At 44.6% G+C, this 20,285-nt stretch overlaps 1 protein-coding gene and 1 long non-coding RNA gene across 2 annotated transcripts in view; one reads left to right on the top strand and one right to left on the bottom strand.

The window, feature by feature from the left end:
• Nucleotides 1-8,695, top strand: part of LOC142803829 (intermembrane lipid transfer protein VPS13D-like) — a 149,880-nt gene extending 141,185 nt beyond the window's left edge. Inside the window, exons 74-78 of the mRNA XM_075889975.1 lie at nucleotides 395-468; nucleotides 2,748-2,915; nucleotides 3,385-3,842; nucleotides 4,504-4,801; nucleotides 8,101-8,695. Coding sequence (XP_075746090.1) covers nucleotides 395-468; nucleotides 2,748-2,915; nucleotides 3,385-3,842; nucleotides 4,504-4,801; nucleotides 8,101-8,190 — 1,088 coding nt within the window. The 3' untranslated portion in view covers nucleotides 8,191-8,695. The remainder of the gene's footprint in view (nucleotides 1-394; nucleotides 469-2,747; nucleotides 2,916-3,384; nucleotides 3,843-4,503; nucleotides 4,802-8,100) is intronic.
• A 1,477-nt stretch (nucleotides 8,696-10,172) lies between these two features.
• Nucleotides 10,173-13,281, bottom strand: LOC142803830 (uncharacterized). The gene is made up of 2 exons (XR_012894318.1): nucleotides 12,530-13,281; nucleotides 10,173-10,973 (listed from the first exon to the last, which is right to left on the bottom strand). It is a non-coding gene; the product is annotated as an uncharacterized LOC142803830 (long non-coding RNA).
• Between the last annotated feature and the right edge of the window lie 7,004 nt (nucleotides 13,282-20,285).

The raw sequence follows: 20,285 nt of genomic DNA, 5'->3' as shown, positions 1-20,285 counted from the left end.
TAAGAAATTTGGACCAACCTTGATCCTACTGCTAACATTGTAACGCAGTTCTCCTGCTCAAAAAAGTTACTCCTTTAGCGACTCGCATTCAACGACAATAATTTTTTTTTTGCTGCGAGGAAAATTTTGAAGTTTTATATTATGCTGCCTTAGTGTCATGCAGTGTTGCTTCAGTTGTCTTGCACAATGATGTCTAGTTAACTGCAAATGTTATTCAATTAACTGATTTGCCACATCTTAAAAGTTATTAAAACGAAAACACAATTTACTGTGGATAGATATTTGTCTTATGGAATTTACGAACACTCGCAGGCCAGCTGCAAAGGGAATTGCTTGCTTACTCATCTTGATGTCAGCAAAATATCTTAAATTTTACGTATTTATTACATTGCAGATTCCTTTGTGAAGTCACACCCCTTCGAATCTCTCGAATTTCTAGTCAACAACGTGGCTGAGCATTACAGAGGGGTAAGTATCTGTGATGCTTGCCGTATATACTGATAACGTTGTGAAACATTTGCCTAAGTTACATTGGTATAAACATGAGGCACCAGGCGGTGGCACTGTTGAAGGAATCATCAGAATTTTCGTTTCTTTTGTGTGTCTGTGTGCAGAGAAGCCACAACTTCTTTCTGGAACTGTGATGTGCTATAGTGCATGGCTTGTTTGCTTTTTAATTGTTATTTTTCTGTCAATTGTTTTGAGTTGTAGTCCGTAGTTTAGGTTATAGAGTCCTTACTACAAGTTATGAAGAGCACATCTGCATAATTGGTTATTAGCTTAGTGCTGACTGTGTGGCCTCAGAGTCCTTAACAATTCTAATTGACTGATTGACTGTCTTGCTGATTTTGATTGATTTATTGATCAGTACATTGATTTTAAAATCCTAGAGCTACATTGGGGAATCAGTACAAATTTACCTCCTAAGGTTCTTTAATGTGAGCTTAAATGCAAGCACAAAAGATTTTTATATTGCCCCTGTTGATATGTGGCTTCTCTAGCCAGGAATCGAAGCTGTGACTTTGAACTTGACAAGCGGTGTCTTAACGGATGCGTGACTCTAGAGAGTGCGACAATCTTGAATGAATTCTTGTGTAGTGTCCTACTTGATATAAAAGTTAGCACTTTGCAGATATTCAAATGAATATTACATTATTTGAATTTGCTTCAATTTGCATTTAGAATAACCAAAAATGTGAAGCATTTGAAATGAAGGAATTGATGCCTTTTACCGTGTAACGAACTTGTAAAGGTGGTTTCACTGCATCACTGGACCAATCATGACATGAAACGGCATATTCAAGGGAAATCTACCCTGTTGTAAAGCCACACTAATGTGTGCCTTTTAGTGTGCACATTACTTCTAACCCCTGTGGCTAAGGTACTCGGCTGCTGACCCGCAGGTCGCAGGATCGAATCCAGTCTGCAGCAGCTGCATTTCCGATGGAGGCGTTGTAGGCCCGTGTGCTCAGATTTGGGCGCACGTTAGAGAACCCCAGGTGGTCGAAATTTCCGGAGCCCTCCACTACGGCGTCTCTCATAATCATATGGTGGTTTTGAGACATTAAACCCCAAATATCTATCTACCTCTAACACCTCCCTCCTTTTTTTTTCAGGCCTGAGAGCATGTTATATGGGCTTACGTGGACTAAGTATTGGAATTTTTAGAATGTAACATTTTGTACCACGTATAGACTCTCACCTTATTACTACTCACATCTTGCTACTATTAATATTCACTTCAAAATTATTCAGTACTAGCTGCCATTCTGTAGAACCAAGAGGTGGGCAAGTTGGTTACCATTCACGGGAAAATTTTAGTGCTGGTTTGTCTCCCACACTTCATTCTTGTCATTTCACTTGCATGCACTGAAGTTTCACCATGAATTACAATTAACTGTGAGCTCACTTTGAATCAGGAAAGTGATACACAATTCCGTGAAAAAAAAAAAAAAAAATTCAGGCAGTTACGCATTAGTAATGAGAAAACTGGGGAAACAGTGGTGCTGGTGGCTTTCCTCTCTACCTTTCTCTAATCCTCACGCTCACATAACTCCTTCTCACCTTCATTTCCTTTCTCACCCCTTATTACACTATACTACCCATGGCTGTATTATGCTACCCTCTCCCCTTTTCTTTTCCCCACTCCCTCATCCTTCCCCCTCACGTGACCTCACTTCCTTTTGCCACCCCTTGCTGCACTGTGCTATGAATGGCTGTGCTATACTTTACTTTCTCCCCTTCTCTTTTACCTCACCTTTGCATCACTACTCCTCATCCCCACCACTGTACACTAAAATCTCATCATAACCAAGTTGTATCTTACATGAAAATAAGTGTTATATTCAAAAATTCGTTATAAAGGTATATTCTTAAAACTACCTACATCTATCGCAAGACTATTCTTCATTTACTTTGTTATAACCAATATTTCGTTATATCCAAGCTTGTGATATCGAGGTTTGAGTGTAATATGTGTGGCTATGCTATACCTCCTCATTGCTTTGGCACAGCTTGCGATCTATCGCAAGACTATTCTTCATTTACTTTGTTATAACCAATATTTCGTTATATCCAAGCTTGTGATATCGAGGTTTGAGTGTAATATGTGTGGCTATGCTATACCTCCTCATTGCTTTGGCACAGCTTGCGCTGAGTGTTGATCGGTTGCTGGCCACGGCTGGAACTCGAGCTTAAACAGCTGCACTGTTAAAACAAGGTGCCGTTTGCTCTTTGTACCCTCCCAGGAGTTCCAGAGCCATGCGGCAAAGATTCTCGGAGCTGTGGACTTCCTGGGTGACCCTGTGGGACTCATCAATGACGTCTGCACGGGTTGGTCCGATTTCATGAAGGACGGCAACGCCGCTTGCCTCATCAAAGGAGTCACCCATGGCCTGTCCAACTCTACTGCCAAGGTGATACCTCTGATCCAAGTCTCGAAATTAACGAGTATGATGTCTATCTCTGCTGGGGCTGTGCAAGTATTCAATCGTAAATAGCTTTTTACTGAATATAGGATGGTAATTTTTTATTACCGTCCAACTACCCAGCACTGATGCAACTGTCATGCAGTGATGCATATTGCGGGGCTTTCATCTCTCTTATTGTATTACCAAAATATCTAACTATTTTGTGGTCACTTTCAGATTCAACATATGTGTGTTTTATGGTAGCATTTATGGTGGCATGCATCATATTACCACTGCTCATATTACCAAGCAGCAACAGTTTGTTGCTGCTTACAATCCTCGCAGCACATTGTCAAATATGCCAAGAAATGAAGGATCGGTGAAACCTCTGTTCTTGCATGTGTGGAACGAGTCACTTACCTATGCACTTTCAGTAAGCTATGCATGGCCTACTTCTTGCACCCTTTCTTTCCAGATGGCTGGCTCACTGTCCGAGAGTCTGACCACGGTGGCCAACCCTGGGCGACAGCTGGAGCAGCGCAGCCGCAGCACTGCGGCCCCCGAAAACTCGAGCGAAGGGCACCTGGTGACCGGACTGCGTCGGCTAGGCAGTGGAGTGGTCGGGGGCTTCACCAGCATTGCTAAGCATTCGTACCACGGGGCCGTCAACGAGGGCGTCCAGGGCCTGCTGACGGGACTGGGCAAAGGCCTCATCGGGACAGTGGCCATGCCAGCCGCTGGCTTGCTGGACCTGGTGACCGAGGCGGCCAGCATTGTGCGCGACACCAGCAAACCCCCGTCGCACATGCACCCACGGCGCTGCCGGGCGCCCCGTCTCTGCTCGGGTCCGGGTGGCCTGCTTCCATGCTACTCGACCACACAGGCACTCGGGCAGCAGTTCCTCTGCAACCTGACCGATGCCAGTGGAGATCTGTGGGTTGTGCTTCTGTCTACTTTTTTAACCTTTTGCAGTGTGTCGTCCCCCTCTTGACTACAACGCATGGCTGCAGCGTTTTATGATAGGGCAGTGCTCGACAAGTTCTTTCAAGGTTTCGTCATTGCATTATGCATCATCTCTGAATGATAAAGTAAACTTATCTTACTTCAGTTTTGATTTTATTAGTTTCAGACAAGAATGGGCAATAGGTGGGTAAATGTTTTGGGCTACAAATAATGAGATAGTAAGGTTCATCATAATGGGAGAGTGTTTGTCATTCACAACAAAAAACAATGGTAAATGAAGCCAGATAAAGCACCAAATAAATTCGTTGCTATGTTTCATTCAAACATTAATAAAATAAAAGGAAGTGTAAGTGTATGAAAATATAACTTGCTGCTGGTGAAAGCCAAATTTACTCATCTGCATTACATATGCAACGCTTTTCCAATTAAGCTACGGCAGTGGCTTCCATTTTCTTGAATATTTTTGCGTGCATGTGGCCTCACTAGCTAATAAGATGCTGGCATGCACATTAGGCTGCGAATATGAAAAAGTGATTTGTTATCTACATAAAGGTACCTCGGTGCGAGAGTGCATAAATAATTTGTACATCAGAATGGTTATGCACCTGGTGTGTTGTGCGTTTCTTTGCAGGTTTGTAGCCATGGAGCAGCTGGAGAGCCGCCCTGACGGCCTGCGAGTGCTCATATCGACCGAGCGTGCCTTCATCCTCAAGCGTGAGGGTGCTCATGCCGAGAGCATCGTACATGTAGTGCTCTACAGCAGCCTCAGCTATTGCCGCTGGTTCCCTTCCAATCTGGGGCCCCAGCCACAGCCGCCCTTCTACGTGGAGTTCTTGCTGAGGCCTGAAAACCAGCGGCCCTCGGCCAGCCTAGACCTGAACCATGGATCTCTTCGCGTTGGCTGTGAAAGTGAGACCACGGCGCGAAAGGTGGGTCGATATTTGACGCTGCGAAATGTCAGTAAGCAGGTAGGCGTAAGGATCGTACTGATGTATTGTGGCAGTGCTGTAATGAATACAAAGAAAAATATGATTTATTACTGTACTGCTCTAATACATCAGTAAGAACCCAAACCAACTCGCCCACATAGTCGTTATTCGGCAAGGCACGAGGCTGCTACTTCATTTTGTGTTGACAGGGTGTGTTGAATCACCCTGTTTGGTCTTGTATCCTAATGGCTTCATCCGGCTGATATGATAACGACATACTTTCAATAAAAAGGTATGATTATGTCAATGCATTTGATTTAATTGAACTGTCTTCCTTACTTTCACACTTACAGAAGGGGCTAATACCCTATTTACTCGCATAATCCTCGCACTTTTTTTTGCGGAAAACCGATGCAAAGTTGGGGAGTGGGAGAATTACGCGGGGAAAACTTTCCACGAATACGTGCAGAGCGAAAAAGAAAACGAAGTGGCCACAAATCGGGATTCTTACACCAGCAACTAACAGCAAGCTTTGAGAAGTACTAATAAAACTTACCTCAATATTAAAAGCACGGGCTCAACATAAGGCAAGATTTATTTGAGACACAAAAAGTGCAAGCAAATAGTCAAGAATTAGAATACCGTACGCAAAGCTTGTGGGCGTTATGGGCATAGCGGTAGCGTTCGTTCGATCAACAGGAGCCCTCAAAAGGTAAGCGTAGGACATCAGTATTGGGCTGATGGCTATTTAACATAATCGTCTGCAGTTTACTTCTGAAGAAATAAAGTTTACCGTCAATCCCATTAGGCACATGGCAGGCCCAACGCGTTTTGGTGGCTTTCAGCTGCCGTCACCAGTAGCGAACACAAAACTCGTAGACACCGAAGGGCCTACCGGCGGCCCTGTTGCCGTTGTTTAGTGCATGATCAATCACTTTCAACTTGAAAGCAAACGTGTCGCGTCAGTATCGCCCCATAACGTGACAAGATTACCGACACAACATACAAAACACATGATTGATATGTGGGGTTTAACGTCCCAAAACCACTATATGATTATGAGAGACGTACATACAAAACACGCCGCAACGCGCACGTGCCGCTTTGGCTTGGTTTGAATTGGATTGAACCTCACTGCAATAATAGTACGCTTGATGCTTAAGAGATGGCGCCAGATGGTGCGCACTATTATCATAGGCTGGAACGAGCAGACGATGTTATTGCGGCAATTTTCAAGGGTGCCATAATTACTCAAGGAAAAAAAGAAATTGTATTTTTGTTGGGTTATGTGGGGGATGTGAGAATTATGAGAGTGTGAGGATTATGCGAGTAAATACCGTATTTGCTAAATGATGGCTAACGTTGGCTACATCTGTTATAACAGAAAAACTGTTTTCATCTGTTTTTGTTCCAGTGATCAAGTTGTCAACAAAATCTTTATCTAGTGTCACCTTTCAAAGCACTGTCTTTGCAGTAGCAAGTTTTTAATGTTGCTACTTACCCATGTACAGATGCGCCACTGTTAAAGGGAACACGTGTGTGCACAACATGTTTAGATTTTCTTATCTTGCAGAAGCGTAGCAACTTTGATTTGCATAAGACTACAAAGTTCTGACTCCTATTGACAGACTAGTGACATTCATGTAGATTGTTTCCATATCCATTTGCTGTTAGAGGGTCAGCAATATTGATGTTGTTCATTTGAGTGTTCTCTTTAACAGTGAACCGTATTGTACAAGCCACAGTTGCAGTTAGAACTCTCATTACCGACTATAGCAAAATTTTGAAACACCCTCCTGGTTGTCTGCTTTGCTGTTTATGTTAACCACACTGATGTTAACGACCCACTTTGGCGGCTATGATGTGGCATGGTAACATTTAGTGAGTTGCATGCTTGCTGACGCAATGTGTATTTGTGCTGAGATCTCAGATATGTAGGCCTGTGCGAATATTCAAATGCTTCAAATATTCATACTCACTTAGATTCGAATTAATGTTATCGAAAATTTCAAAGTATTCGAAATGAACGAATAGGTGCATGTTAGTCCGCATGTAATTTTTGTAAATGTTGTTTCGCTGCAGTGTAAAGGTGCTAAGCTGTGAGGTGCATGTTAGTCCGCATGTAATTTCTGTAAATGTGGTTTCGCTGCAGTGTAAAGGTGCTAAGCTGTGAAAACATTTATTGGAAATTCTCACTGCCGTGAAGTCCCCCTAAGGTTAAATGAACACATCACCCTCGCCTCGATTCATCATTTGTGACGTTTTGAAGCTTGTTATACCAGCTTATATTCTCCAAGTATAGTAAGTATTAAAACTTAACATATTTTACAGGTTATATTTTGCATTCTACCTAAAGTCACATCCTGCTGCTACAATTGAAAGTTGTTTCCACTTCCTTTGAACCAAAAAATGGCATTTGCAAAGGCCTTGCTTCAATTTATTATATATATATATATATATATATATATATATATATATATATATATAAACCAACTGTCCGTGTACGTCCACGGACAGTTGGTTTCGTTCTCAGTGTTGACAGTGGTTCTTTCTCTTTTTTACTTTCTTTCTTTTCTTTCTTTTTCTTTTTTTTCTCCCCCCCTTTTTTTTCTAGTTCCCTCTCACTCTCGCAAACATGTTTCAAGGCGAGAGGGACGCGGCAGCAACGAAGTTTGGAAATTCATGTCAGTATAACTCATCCCCTGATGAAGGGAGGACCCCTCCCGAAACTGTTGGGAAATAAATATATTTATCCTTGTTGACAACGCTCCCGTTGTGCCATATCCCATACCTATATATATATATATATATATATATATATATATATATATATATATATGCCCATTTTTTTATAACATGTGATTATTCAACCAAAATCAATATTCGCTTTAAATTTGCTTCAAACTTACGATTCACTATTTGCACCAGCCTACAAGTATGCCAATATTATTCTAGTGCACTATGCAGTTGTATACTATCAAACATGCTATGTGCCTTTTAGAGTGCAGTGTTTACATGGCCGTATTTTGTTTGACCTTGCTCCCAAAAGAGGCACCTGAATTGTTGTATATTTTAAAAAGTACATATTATACTACCCGAATAATTTTACGTCTTAAATCAGCACACCAATATGCATAAACGCAACAAGATTCATTGCAATAGATGAATAACTTCGTGATGGATTTGGTTAAAGATCAGTGTCATTAAGACAAAGTTTTTATGGGAACAAAGCACTCGTTTGAACAACCGTTAAATTTGAGCACTGCTTTGCTTTTGACTGATTCGTGTTTCTTGTGCAGGTTGTGCAGCTAATAAATTATGCAAGAGATACCTATGAGGAAAGGAACTACACAGCTCACTTCAGTGACGATGACGAAGACGACGACTGAAACGCTTAGAAGGAAGGAGAGCAACAGGACATTCTTTTCAATGAGAGCTGTTAGCTGTGATCGTAGTGTATTTAAATAACTATTTTTGCGTGGGCACAACTAACTTACCTCCCGAATCGCGCGCACACGTGTAATAAAAATACATAGCGCCATGTCTTACCCATACGGTGACAAGTTTGTCTACCGCCATCATTTGTTGTATCATAGTAACAAGAATGTGGACATTTAGGATTGTTGTGTAGAAGGAAGATGTTAAAAGTGTTGATAGTCCTTGAACAAAACTATTTTCCTTCTGATGAGATGAACATACTTAGGTTAAAGCCAAAATAAGTTATTGTTGTAGAGACCCAGATGCAGGAGATTTATTTTAATATATTTTACGCGCGAAGGTGCTGCAGCAAAGCATGACATTGCTGCGACGTTCATCTCTTAGTGCTTCATTGGTGCTGCCATTGTTGCGACTCCCAAGCCTTACGATTGTAAATAAATGATTTCTTTTTATACACTTTGTTGTATGCGTCATGTTCGTTGTGCCAAGTGTACGAATAATATAATATAGTGGCCACACATGGGTGCAATGATGCACTAATCCTGCATCAGTGGTAGAGCAATTATGCCACAAAATACCATATATTAACATAAAGTGGCAGAGCAGTTGGCAATGATATGTGTAGCCTGGAAAATATGCAACGCCTGCAAGTGAAGTGCGTCTCCACACAATTCGTCTGATCTCGAGCTAAAATCGTAAAGGTGCCAATATGCAGGTTGACATCATACCTTCTGTTATGAAGCCGTCAAGACGCTCATCTCTGCTCTTGGGCGCTCATTTACTACGACGTCACTTTGCCAAAGTGCTGTCTTCTAGAGTCTGGCGCCTTCTGACCACTGACACAGCCAACGATTCCTGGCACAGTCAGACATGTATGCACTTCGCACCAGCTGTGCTGGTCTGCACCACACTTGTGTGAGCAGGGACCCTTTTTGCAGGCTGTTTCATAGAGTCCCAAAAGGCGGCACGGAAAATTCTTTGCATTGCTGCACACGCACCGCTCCAGCTGCGGCCACCTCGACGCGTTGAAACTAGTATGTCTTTAGGAGAGCCTGGCTCGTGTCTTTTGAGGTATTGCCAACTTGACATTACGAGACGAAACCACCGCGCGCATGTGCATCTACAACGTTCTGAACCGTTTAGAAGTATAAGTTCCGGTCATGCTCATATGTGAGCACGGATCTTCCTTCGAGCGTGCCCAAGTGCAACAGAGCAGGAACGCCTCTGTGTGAAGCCCAAGAAAAGCGCAAAAAAATGTGGCTATCTTTAATAGCAAGAGATCTGTGGTAAAGTCTGCTTATGAAATGTACTCAGACCTCATTACAACAAAGTTGCATCTACACAATAATAAGTTTATTATACACGAAAATCAGTTATAAGTGTATACCCCCAAGTCTATTTCTATGGCAAGACTATTTTCATTTACTTTGTTATAACCAATATTTTGTTATATCCGCGTGGATTATGTAGACATTTGAGTGTAATGTGCCACGTCATCTATTGTCTCATTGCAGTGACACGGAGAACATTTTATTGTGTGAACTTTGCAAGCAGCATATAATTTTGAGTTTATTTCCTGGAGGCTGCGAAAAAAAAACCAGGCCTGCTTGGAATGTGTAGCACAGTCATAGCGAAAGCTGGAAGGGCAGCCTTCCAGAGCTTTTCTAAACACTATTTGGGTAACTGCTACAAGCACACTTGCAGGGCAGCCACTACGCCCTGCATAATTTTTTGTGCAGCAAAAAGGCATTCACTATGTGATCCTTCGTCATTCTTCGGAGAAGCGTGGTACCCGCTACACCCTTGCAAGGAATTTTGTGCAATTTTTTTTATGCTGTAGCTGACGAGGATGAAGATAGGCCTGAAGCTTTTGTAATGGTTTGGAGTATCCAACGACCCACTTGTTATGGAATTCACATTGTGTGACACCTGGTTGTTCCTTTGCTGTTATAAAATGCTTTATTATTCATATTTACGCGATTTCCTTCTTAACACCAAACCTGCCCAAGGCCGGTTTTCAACAGAGTTTCAAGCACCGGCATGGCTCAGTGGTAGAATACTGGGCTGGCATGCAGAGGACTCGGGTTCGAATCCCATTGTGTCCTTTGTAGTTTTTATCAGATGCGAAGCAGCTCTTTTACTAGCCTGTGTAACGCTGTCCCTCCCTCCGCACCATGCTTCCTTGGCCGCAGGTGTTGGGGCGGTGCCAAATAGGTCATGCCTTCCCTCGCAGTGCATGCACGTTGACGTCACTCTCTTCCTAGCCTGTCATCGTGTGTCATCTCTCTTCCTTCACCCTCTCTACTGCTCGCAACGTTCGAGCGCACATCGAGCGAACAGTCTTTATGCGGTGAAACTCACAGGAAGCCCAACCCGCCTGCCGTGTCTTTGCGTTTCAAACAAATATTCTCTCGAGTAAATGCCACACTGGGTTTCGCTTCAAACCGTTCTTGCAGCACTCCTGTCGACGCCCTTTTCAACCGGGTCAACGCTGTGCGCACCGCTGCTGTTTTATTCCATCAGGGTTCCCTTCAGGGAGATGGTCCATAAATTTTACTTTTTCTTTTTTCTTATTTGCTGCGATAGTGGTTACGGACACAGGTGGGAGCAGACAACTACGGTGCACACTACCTTTGTTGTGATCTCATAACAGCTTTCGCTGTAAAACTTTTCAAGTAAGGTGTCCAACGAAAAAGAAGTTGTTCATCAGCAAGCTGCCAGGTGCATCAGACATCTGTAAATTTTAAGACCACACACACAAATTCATCAATCAACTGAGGCTTGCATGCCGTAACTTGCAGTAGCACATGTCCGTATTGATGCATTTCAGCTGGTGAGTTGGCAAGGGTTAGTCACTTGGCGAGAAACTTAAGGAAGATATGCACTATCAAGTTTGTAGTAAGAATACTGTTGTTCCAATCGCATTTGCAATCAAACACTGTTACGGGCACTCAAGTACAAAAATGATAACATCAATATATTTTGTACCACATTTCGAGAATGCATATTCTAGAAGCTTGTCTCCCTGAAACTTTTATCTGCATTGCAAACTCGCTGGATACAACTTGTGATAGAAAGACGAGTTGTAATTCATAGAAATGTTGATTAGTGAATCAAGTAAGTAACTGTTAATTAGCATAATTTTGTCATATATATTGGTATGTGCCTCAACTGACAGCTTTAAACATTTGAGCGGCACGAAAAACACGAACGAAGGAGAGTACACAGTGCTCGCCCTGTGTACTCTCTTTTGTGCGTGTCTTTTCGTGCCACCCAAATATGTGTCCAAGCATGCACCAACTAGTCTTAATGAAAGCTTTACTGGCGGCTTAATTTTGACGCTTCTTTTTCTCAGAAACCCAATTTTCAAATTTTTGGCATTCTTTGGAAAAAACGGCCAGTATTTCACTGCAAATATTAGGAATGATCGCACAGCATTCAGAAGCCTCTAATGTGTGTGCTAATGAGTAATTTTTTCACAGTGAAGTCACTTGCTACTTTTCACTTTCCAAGCCAGTGTCGACGAAGGCTGTTCACTGTTACGTAATGCTAGCTAACCACATGGTATTTATCAGCATGCCAGCAGCAGGAGCTTGCTTGGCATGCTGCTGGGCATGATGGCCCTTCAGGATAATGTGCTTTTAGCGGCGAAACATTTTAGTGTCGATGCTTGTCCATCCATGTCTGTGTCCGTCACAGGAAGATGCAGGATGTGAGACACAAAAAAAAAGGTTCAACAAGACACTAATATGCATCGTAGTTGTGGCAGAACAAATAAAACACCTAGAAGCAGAAACTTTTTATACTAGTTGGTGATTTCAACATACACATTATGGACTTTAGGATTTAGCCTTGTTGTTGACACTCACTGTACACTGCTACAGTGTATAGAAAATTGTTGCTATAATTGAAATGTGTACATGTGAAAAAAATATGGTTTACAATAGACAAGCAACAATCATAATTGTGATTGAACAACATAAAATGCCTACAAGTACAAATCTTTATACTAGCCGGTGACTTCAGAACATAGACCTCAGGACCTAGCATCACCCACTTGCAATCATTTTCTTTGCGGAGATACATGAATTTTCGGTTGACCTGACAGCTCTCGAACTACCCAAAAAGCAACCTTGTAAACTTGCGTTGGCTTGAGGGGAGATGCAATTCGAAAAAATAATTGCATTATCTGTAGGCTAGGGCAATGAAGTTTTTGCTGTGTATATAGGCTTTCATGCTGATTTCAAATACTAAATTAGTTATATAGTAAGTTGCAACAGTTGGTTGTACTTTTGATGGGTTGTGAGGGCGCGGCGGCTGCTCACGAGCGCGAGCAGTGAGGTCAAACTTGCCGAGGCGCATGCAGGGTGCACATGTTCTTGTTCTCCTCTTCTTTTACTCTTTTCCTTCCACAAAATCGTTGGCGCCAGAAGCATTGTTTCCTGCAGTAGCTGTTCATACCGGTTCTTGGAAACGAAGTGGAAGATGAGCGAGTCAAGAGAAGCGGGCGATGGCTGGCATTGTTGGCTTGCCAGTTTTTGGTGAGTAACGTCACCCAACGTCACATCCTCTAGTTCATGGTGCTGCCGCTAGACGGGACAGTTTATGAAAAATGCATTAATTTATTTTTTTCCCGTAGTTTCTGCTTCGAATGAAGGTTGTCTCTGTCGATTTCAGGATCCAATTTATCAATTTGGCTGAAAATATTGGCGGCAAAACTTTTGTTCGGTATCCCCTTAAGAATCGTCTCCCCATACTAATTGTGCACTTGAGGTTCATAATTATTATAGAGGTCATATCAAGTTTTAGAGAAGACACTTGCACTCTTCACGTGTTAAGGAATATATGGGTAACATTTGATCCTGATTTTCCTATCCAAAAAACACGGTGTCCAAATTCGACAAGTTGCTCAAAAATGGATCTTGATTGATATGTGGGGTTTAACGCCCCAAAACCACTATATAGTTATGAGAGATGCTGTAGTGGAGGGCACCGCAAACTTCGACCACCTGGGAATCTTTAACGTCAACCCAAATCTGAGCACACGAGCCTACAGCATTTTCGCCTCCATCGAAAATGCAGCCGTCCCAGCCGTGATTTGATCCCGCAACCTGTGGTTAATAAGCAGCCGAGTACCTTAGCCACTAGACCACCGTGGCAAGGCAATGGATCTTGAGAAAAACAGATTTTAAAGGCATAAGTGGAAGCTCATCTATGTGGAAAATATATGTTTTTTAAGATGATTTATTCTATTATGAGAGCTTGGCATTCATGGTTACTTTGAGCTTTCGGCATTAATGAACCCCTCACACAAAATGCAATGGCAAGTAGTGAGGTGACAATTTTCACGAAGCTCTAGAAACCTCCTTGCTCTAGACAATGAGCTCCCTTTATTGTCAATAGCCAATTTGTGCTCTTTAAAAGTGCTTTTAACTATACTTTCGAGGTAAATTGAAATATTCAGTTTTTTTGTCGTGAAAGTAGAACAAATAAAAACAAAAAATATGTAGTTTTGGAAAAAAGCTTGTTTTTCTACTCGGGTCTCCTCTTCAGCAGTCAACAAATTGTCTTTGGTGCAGGCAAAGCTGCTTCTTTTCACTCGTTGTACCCCAAACAAAAGCATAGTAATGTGAAAAGTGAGGCCCACTATCAAAATGCAAAAATAAACACATAAAGAAAGGTGAGTCAATGTATTTATTGACCTCACCAGAAATGTGGCAGCATAAAGTGCATGTCAACCAAGTGCACAGCCTAGGCAGTGTAGTACACTGTTAAAGAACACATATTTAAGGAATACCAGCCACATACTTTCAATAGCTCTTGAAATCTACAAAACTCTATTGGCTCCTTTTTGCAAGCTCACACTAAAGAGTCTCACACAGAAGTAGGCATTCTGGAATAAAAGCCAATTGTGGGGGCAGGCTATGGGAATTCCTTATTTATGCTTTATTGTAGGACAGCATTGGCAGCAAGAACCTCATCTGGAAGCGTACATGATTCAATCTTGTGATGCTCGTCTAGAAGGTCTAAAGAGATAGGCTGGCGTGGATACCAAAGTAGAGTGAGCTTCAGTAGCGGAGATAATGAAGTAGCTTAGCTTAGTGCACAATATGCCTCAATTAATTCATTAAGTAATGAGCAGAGATCACTTCAGCAGTGCTGGGCAATCAGATATTACAGCCAATTTGATGCTTATAAAGGCATACCTGCCAATTTCAAGGATTCTGAATCCGGGAGATTTCCACAATGGGGGGAGGGGGGTAGCTGAATAATTTGCGCCTATTTTTTCTCGGCACCAAAAAAAAAAGCAAAGGACAAAAAAAAAACACCGAAAAACAAAAGGGGGTGGGGTGGGGTGGGTCTCAATCGCAAGCCCCAACATCAGCGATAGTTATAGCGCGAGAACAAAACGACGACACAGAGACAAGAAGGACACGAAGAACACTGTGTCGTCGTTTTGTTCTCGCGCTATAACTATCGTCATGCCATACCGACTAGCCCAAGCTGCCACACTCCCAACATCACCGTTGCGGTCTTATAGTGGCTTGGAGAGGCCGAACACACGAGGGTAAGGTTTCGTACTAAGTTGAGTCTAAAAGTATCAATACAACTAGCAGAATCTATTTCCACTAAAACAACTGGCTTATGTCTTCCTGGGACGCACGTGAACGGACAGGACAGCGCGGCTGGCTGTCGCAAAAGCGCGCGTCAAAGCCTTGCTCACTACTGGATTCTTTTTACAGGAACGGCAAAACGCATCTGGCCCCTTTTTATTGTTATATCGACGGCCTAGGCTGTTTTTTTTTTTTGGTCGACGTATCTATATATATTGTCATGGGGGTGAGAGAATGAATGAAATAAATATATTTACAAAATATACAGGGAGAGTCAGAGGCAGCTGCAGCCAAGATGGAAAAACAGCAGCAACAACAACACGAGTACGGTCGCTTTCATCGTCTTCGTCGTCTATGATGCTCTTTCGTTGCCGATGTCGTGTAACATATAACCCCCCGCTGCTGGCAGCGCCGTCTCGGCGCCTAAAGGAGAGTAGAATCATATGCGGATATGTACGGTTTGAGGCGGGTCACGTGGACGATGTCTATAGCGGGTGCGGACGACGATGACTGTCCAACGGAGGAATCTTGTATGTGACATCGGTAAGCCGGCGTAAAACCTTGTAAGGCCCCGAGTAGCGAGACAGGAGCTTCGAAGAGAGGCCAACGTGGCGGCATGGTGTCCAGAGGAGGACCAATGAACCTGGAGAGTAGGAAAGTACTCTGTGATGGCTATCGTAGCGGGCCTTCTGAGAGAGCTGCGAGCCAAGAAGACGTTCCCGGGCGATTTGGCGGGCCACTTGAGCCCGAGCAGTGGCATCCCGGGCGTACTCTGTAACCGTTTGCGTAGTTCATGGGAGAAGAGTCTCGAAGGGTAATGCTGGATGGCGGCTGAACAATAAATAGAAGGGGGACAAGCCAGCGGTGTCGTGGCGTGACGAATTGTACGCGAATGTCACATAAGGCAAATAACACGAGCGAAGGATGTCACTTACTACTTTTGAAAGAAATGAGCGACCACGATCAGTCAGCAGCTGTCGAGGAGGGCCATGGTGATGAATTACGTCATGAAGCAAGAAGTCCGCGACATCAGTGGCACAGCCTGTCGGTAGCGCTCGTGTGATAGCGTATCTTGTGGCGTAATCAGTTGCTACGGCTATCCACTTGTTTCCAGTGAGAGAAGTAGGAAATGGTCCAACGAGATCAAGACAGACGCAGTGGAAGGGAACGGTGGGTATGTATATTGGCTGGAGCGGACCAGCTGGTGGCAAGGTGGAATGTTTGGAGCACTGGCAGGACTCGCATGCAGCAACGTATCGGTGCACAGAACGGTAAAGGCCTGGCCACAAGAATCTACGCCGCACGCGATCGTACCTGCGCGTGACCCCGAGATGTCCCGCCGTTGGGACGTCATGAAGCTGTTCAAGTACAGCGGAACGGAGTGTCGCAGGAACTACGAGTAGTAGCTCTGGTTTTTCGGCGCTGGTGTTGCGTCGGTAAAGAATGCCATCGCGTAGAACGAACAAGTGTAGCGACGGGTCTACGTGGGGCAAGTAGACTCTGCATGATAGACCGCAAATGGACATCGCTGAGCTGTTCCTTACGTATGTCGGTGAAAGCCGACATGGCGAAAACACAAGGGTCAGAATCATGTGCTGAAAGGTCAAGTGGGTCCACGGGGTGACGGGATAGACAGTCGGCATCCTGGTGCAATAGGCCAGATTTGTATGCCACGTCGAAGCTGTATTCTTGTAGTTTCAAGGCCCAACGGCCAAGTCATCCTGTTGGATCTTTAAGGGACGACAGCCAGCACAAGGCATGGTGATCTGTAATCACCGAAAAGGTGCGGCCAAACAAGTATGGTCAAAATTTTTCGACTGCCCAGACTAGTGCGAGGCACTCGCGATCTGTAATGGAAAACTTGCTTTCCGAAGGAGAAAGGAGGTGACTGGCATAAGCAATGACGCGATCCTGTCCTTCTTGCCGCTGGGCGAGAAAAGCACCAATTCCATGTCCGCTGGCATCGGTACGAACTTCAGTATGGGCTGACGGGTCGAAATGGGCCAAGATGGGTGGGGAAGAAGTAATGTTGTAAGGGTGCTGAAGGCAGTTGCTTAGTCAGTACCCTAATAAAAAGGCATGTCCTTCTTCAGTAGCTCTGTAAGTGGTCGGGTAATGTCAGCAAAATTCTTCACGAAACGTCGAAAGTAAGAACAAAGGCCGATAAAACTCCGTACATCTTTTGCGGAACGTGATATGAGAAAATCTTTGACAACTCGAATTTTGTCAGGATCAGGTTGCACGCCTTGAGCACTGACAAGGTGGCCCAGCACAGTGATTTCCCGACGGCCAAAGCGACATTTGGAAGAGTTGAGCTGAAGTCCTGCTTTCCGGAAAACCTCAAGTACAGCCGTCAGGCGGCTAAGGTGGCTTTCGAATGTAGGTGAAAATACGATGACATCATCAAGATAGCACAGGCACGTGGTCCATTTGTATCCATGCAGGAGAGAGTCCATCATCCTTTCAAATGTAGCTGGCGCATTACACAATCCGAATGGCATAACCTTGAACTGGAAAAGTCCATCCGGTGTGATGAAAGTGGTTTTCTCACTGTCTCGATGATCGACAGAAATCTGCCAGTATCCTGATCGCAAGTCGATAGATGAAAAGTAGGCAGACCCATGTAGGCAGTCAAGAGCATCGTCAATCCACGGCAGTGGGTACACGTCCTTACGTGTTACTTTGTTTAAGTGACGGTAGTCTACGCAGAAGCGCCAGCTGTCATCCTTCTTCTTGACTAGCACGACCGGCGATGCCCATGGACTGCAGGAAGGTTCGATGACGTCTTTTGTGAGCCTTTCTTCAACTTCGTGCTGGATAACTTGTCGCTCAGCATTAGACACACGATAAGGATGTCGTCGGATGGGGCTGGCGTCTCCAGTGTTAATCCTATGAGTTACAAAGGATGTCTGACCCAAAGGGCGGTCATCAAAATCAAAGATGTCGTGGTAGGATTTCAGCAGGTGCCGGATGTCAGCTGTCTGTGCTGGAAGAAGGTCCGGAGCGATCATCTTGTCAATGGTGGCATCGGCTGCGCTCTTCGAGGATGAAAACGGAGCAGAGGACAAAGAATATTCGGCAACGAACGCCGAAATGGCAGCATCTATAGAAAAAACTTTTGCCAAAGTCATACCATCTGAGATAACTTGAGCGCACCAGCTGAAGTTTAGGTTCGGAAGAGATACTGTATTTCCCGTGACTGCCAAAAGTGTGTGAGGCACGGCAACATGTTTGGCCAGCAGAACGTCAGCAATAGGTGTCACCATGTAGTCACCATCGGGAACAAGAGGGACAGATCCCAGGTTCGCGTAAGTAACGGCTTGAGGTTCTAGGCGAACATGATCTGCAGAACACAGATGGGGTTGAGCTGGTGTTGGGTCATCATGGTAACACGGTAAATCAAGTTGAAGCATGCCGGTTCCACAATCAATAAGGGCAGAGTGGGCGGATAAAAAGTCCATGCCGAGGATAAGTTCATGGGAATATTTCTCGAGCACAGCAAATAGCACTGTCGTGGAGCGATCAGCCACACTTATACGTGCGGAGCACATTCTAAGCACGGGAAACGTGCCGCCATCGGCGACCTGGATGAGTGGCACTGTGAGTGGCGTTAAAACTTTCCTAAGGCGACAACAAAGTTCTGAATTCATCACTGATATGTGAGCCCCTGTGTCCACAAGTGCAACAACGGGTGTGTCATCTACTTCAACGTCAATAAGGTTGCGTCGAGTTGGCAGCATGGTCAGAGGATTTGGCGGGCAAGTGGTCGATGCAGCATCACCTCCGGGAGCTGCATAATCTAGTTTTCCCGCGGCAGGTGGTCAGTCGGCGACGTTGGTCGGCAAAATTGGGGCGAGCGAGACGGGCGACGGGAGAGCGGTGAACGGGACTGGTGAGCATGCGAAGTTGGAGAACGACGACATGGCGGCATAGAAGGCACGTCTTCACTGGTGGCCTGAGGTGACTCCCGGTATGTTTAAAAGCGTCCATGATCCCTTTCTGGCCGATGGGGGTAGCCATAGGATGCCTGATGCCAATACCGCCGAGTGTTACAATGGCGGGCCACGTGCCCGATACGGTGGCAGTTGAAACAAATCGCGCGATCGTCAGCAGTCCTCCACTCGGCTGGATTGCGAGGGTGCACCGGAAGGTTTTGGCTTTGAGCATACGAAACGGGGGATCGACGACGGTTGATCGGCCGAGAGGGAGTCGTAGTGCACTCGGAGGCCAGTCCAGCATTGGAAAGCTCTTGTCGCACAATGGCATGTACCAGTGGCACCATCTGAGGGCTAGAGTCACAGGCATGGGAGCAGGTGGACGCAGGAGACAGAGCTTCAAGTTCACGTCTGATGATCTTGGTCAGGTTCTCTGCAGTTAACGGCGTCTGTAGTGCAGGCCTGTCTTCGCACGACCAGGTTGCTGCTGTGTTTGGTAGTCGAGTGAAATTATGGGCGATACGTCGACTTTTTGCAACCTCAAAACGCTGGCACTCCTTGATGATGGCATCGACCGTGTTGCAGTCCTTGCATATGAGAAGGTTGAATGAATCATCTGCAATGCCTTTCAATATGTGAACTACTTTTTCGGTTTCTTCCATACCGTTGTCCGCTTTTCGGCAAAGGGCAAGCATGTCCTGTATGTAAGTCACGTAGGACTCTGATGACGTTTGCACGCGAGATGCCAACTCCGTCTTGGTTGCTGCCTTTCTACCCACAGACTTGCCGAAAAGGGCGCGCATCTTTTCTTTGCACGCATCCCAACTTCCAATTGCATCTTCGTGGTTCTCGAACCACACTTTTGCTGTTCCTTTCAAGTAGAACAGGATATTGGCTAACATAAGAGTTTCATCCCAGCAGTAATTCTTACTTGTACGTTCTTACAACGGCAACCATTCTTCGATGTCTGACATCATCCGTGCCACAGAACGTGCCAGGATCTTTTAGCTGCGGAAGGACAACAGTTGTTGTCGCCTCGGCGGGAGCCCCTGGTTTGCCATGGTGGAAAAATCAAGCGTCGGCCACTGCGGAGCTCCGTTATATCGTGTTGTACCCAGCACCACCACCAAATGTCACGGGGGTGAGAGAATGAATGAAATAAATATATTTACAAAATATACAGGGAGAGTCAGAGGCAGCTGCAGCCAAGATGGAAAAACAGCAGCAACAACAACACGAGCACGGCCGCTTTCATCGTCTTCATCTATGATGCTCTTTCGTAGCTGATGTCGTGTAATAATATGAACACTCAAGAAATAAAAAAGCCACCTGCGGTCGGTGCCCAGCTCCTTGCGACGCGCCTACGCGCGCTTATCTCTCACGCGTACTTTGCCCCGCGGATGGGGGCGGTGGAGGGATGGTTAGATGCTTGTGCGAGTGCGCTAGGCGAAACTGCGACTTTTTTTTACGTATTTACTGCCTTTAATCTACCGCTGC

This window comes from Rhipicephalus microplus, chromosome 3 (genome assembly GCF_043290135.1).
Source record: "Rhipicephalus microplus isolate Deutch F79 chromosome 3, USDA_Rmic, whole genome shotgun sequence".
Classification (NCBI taxonomy): Eukaryota; Metazoa; Arthropoda; class Arachnida; order Ixodida; family Ixodidae; genus Rhipicephalus; species Rhipicephalus microplus.
The sequence above is the reverse complement of the archived record's forward strand: the minus strand, read 5'-3'. Positions and strand labels throughout refer to the sequence as shown.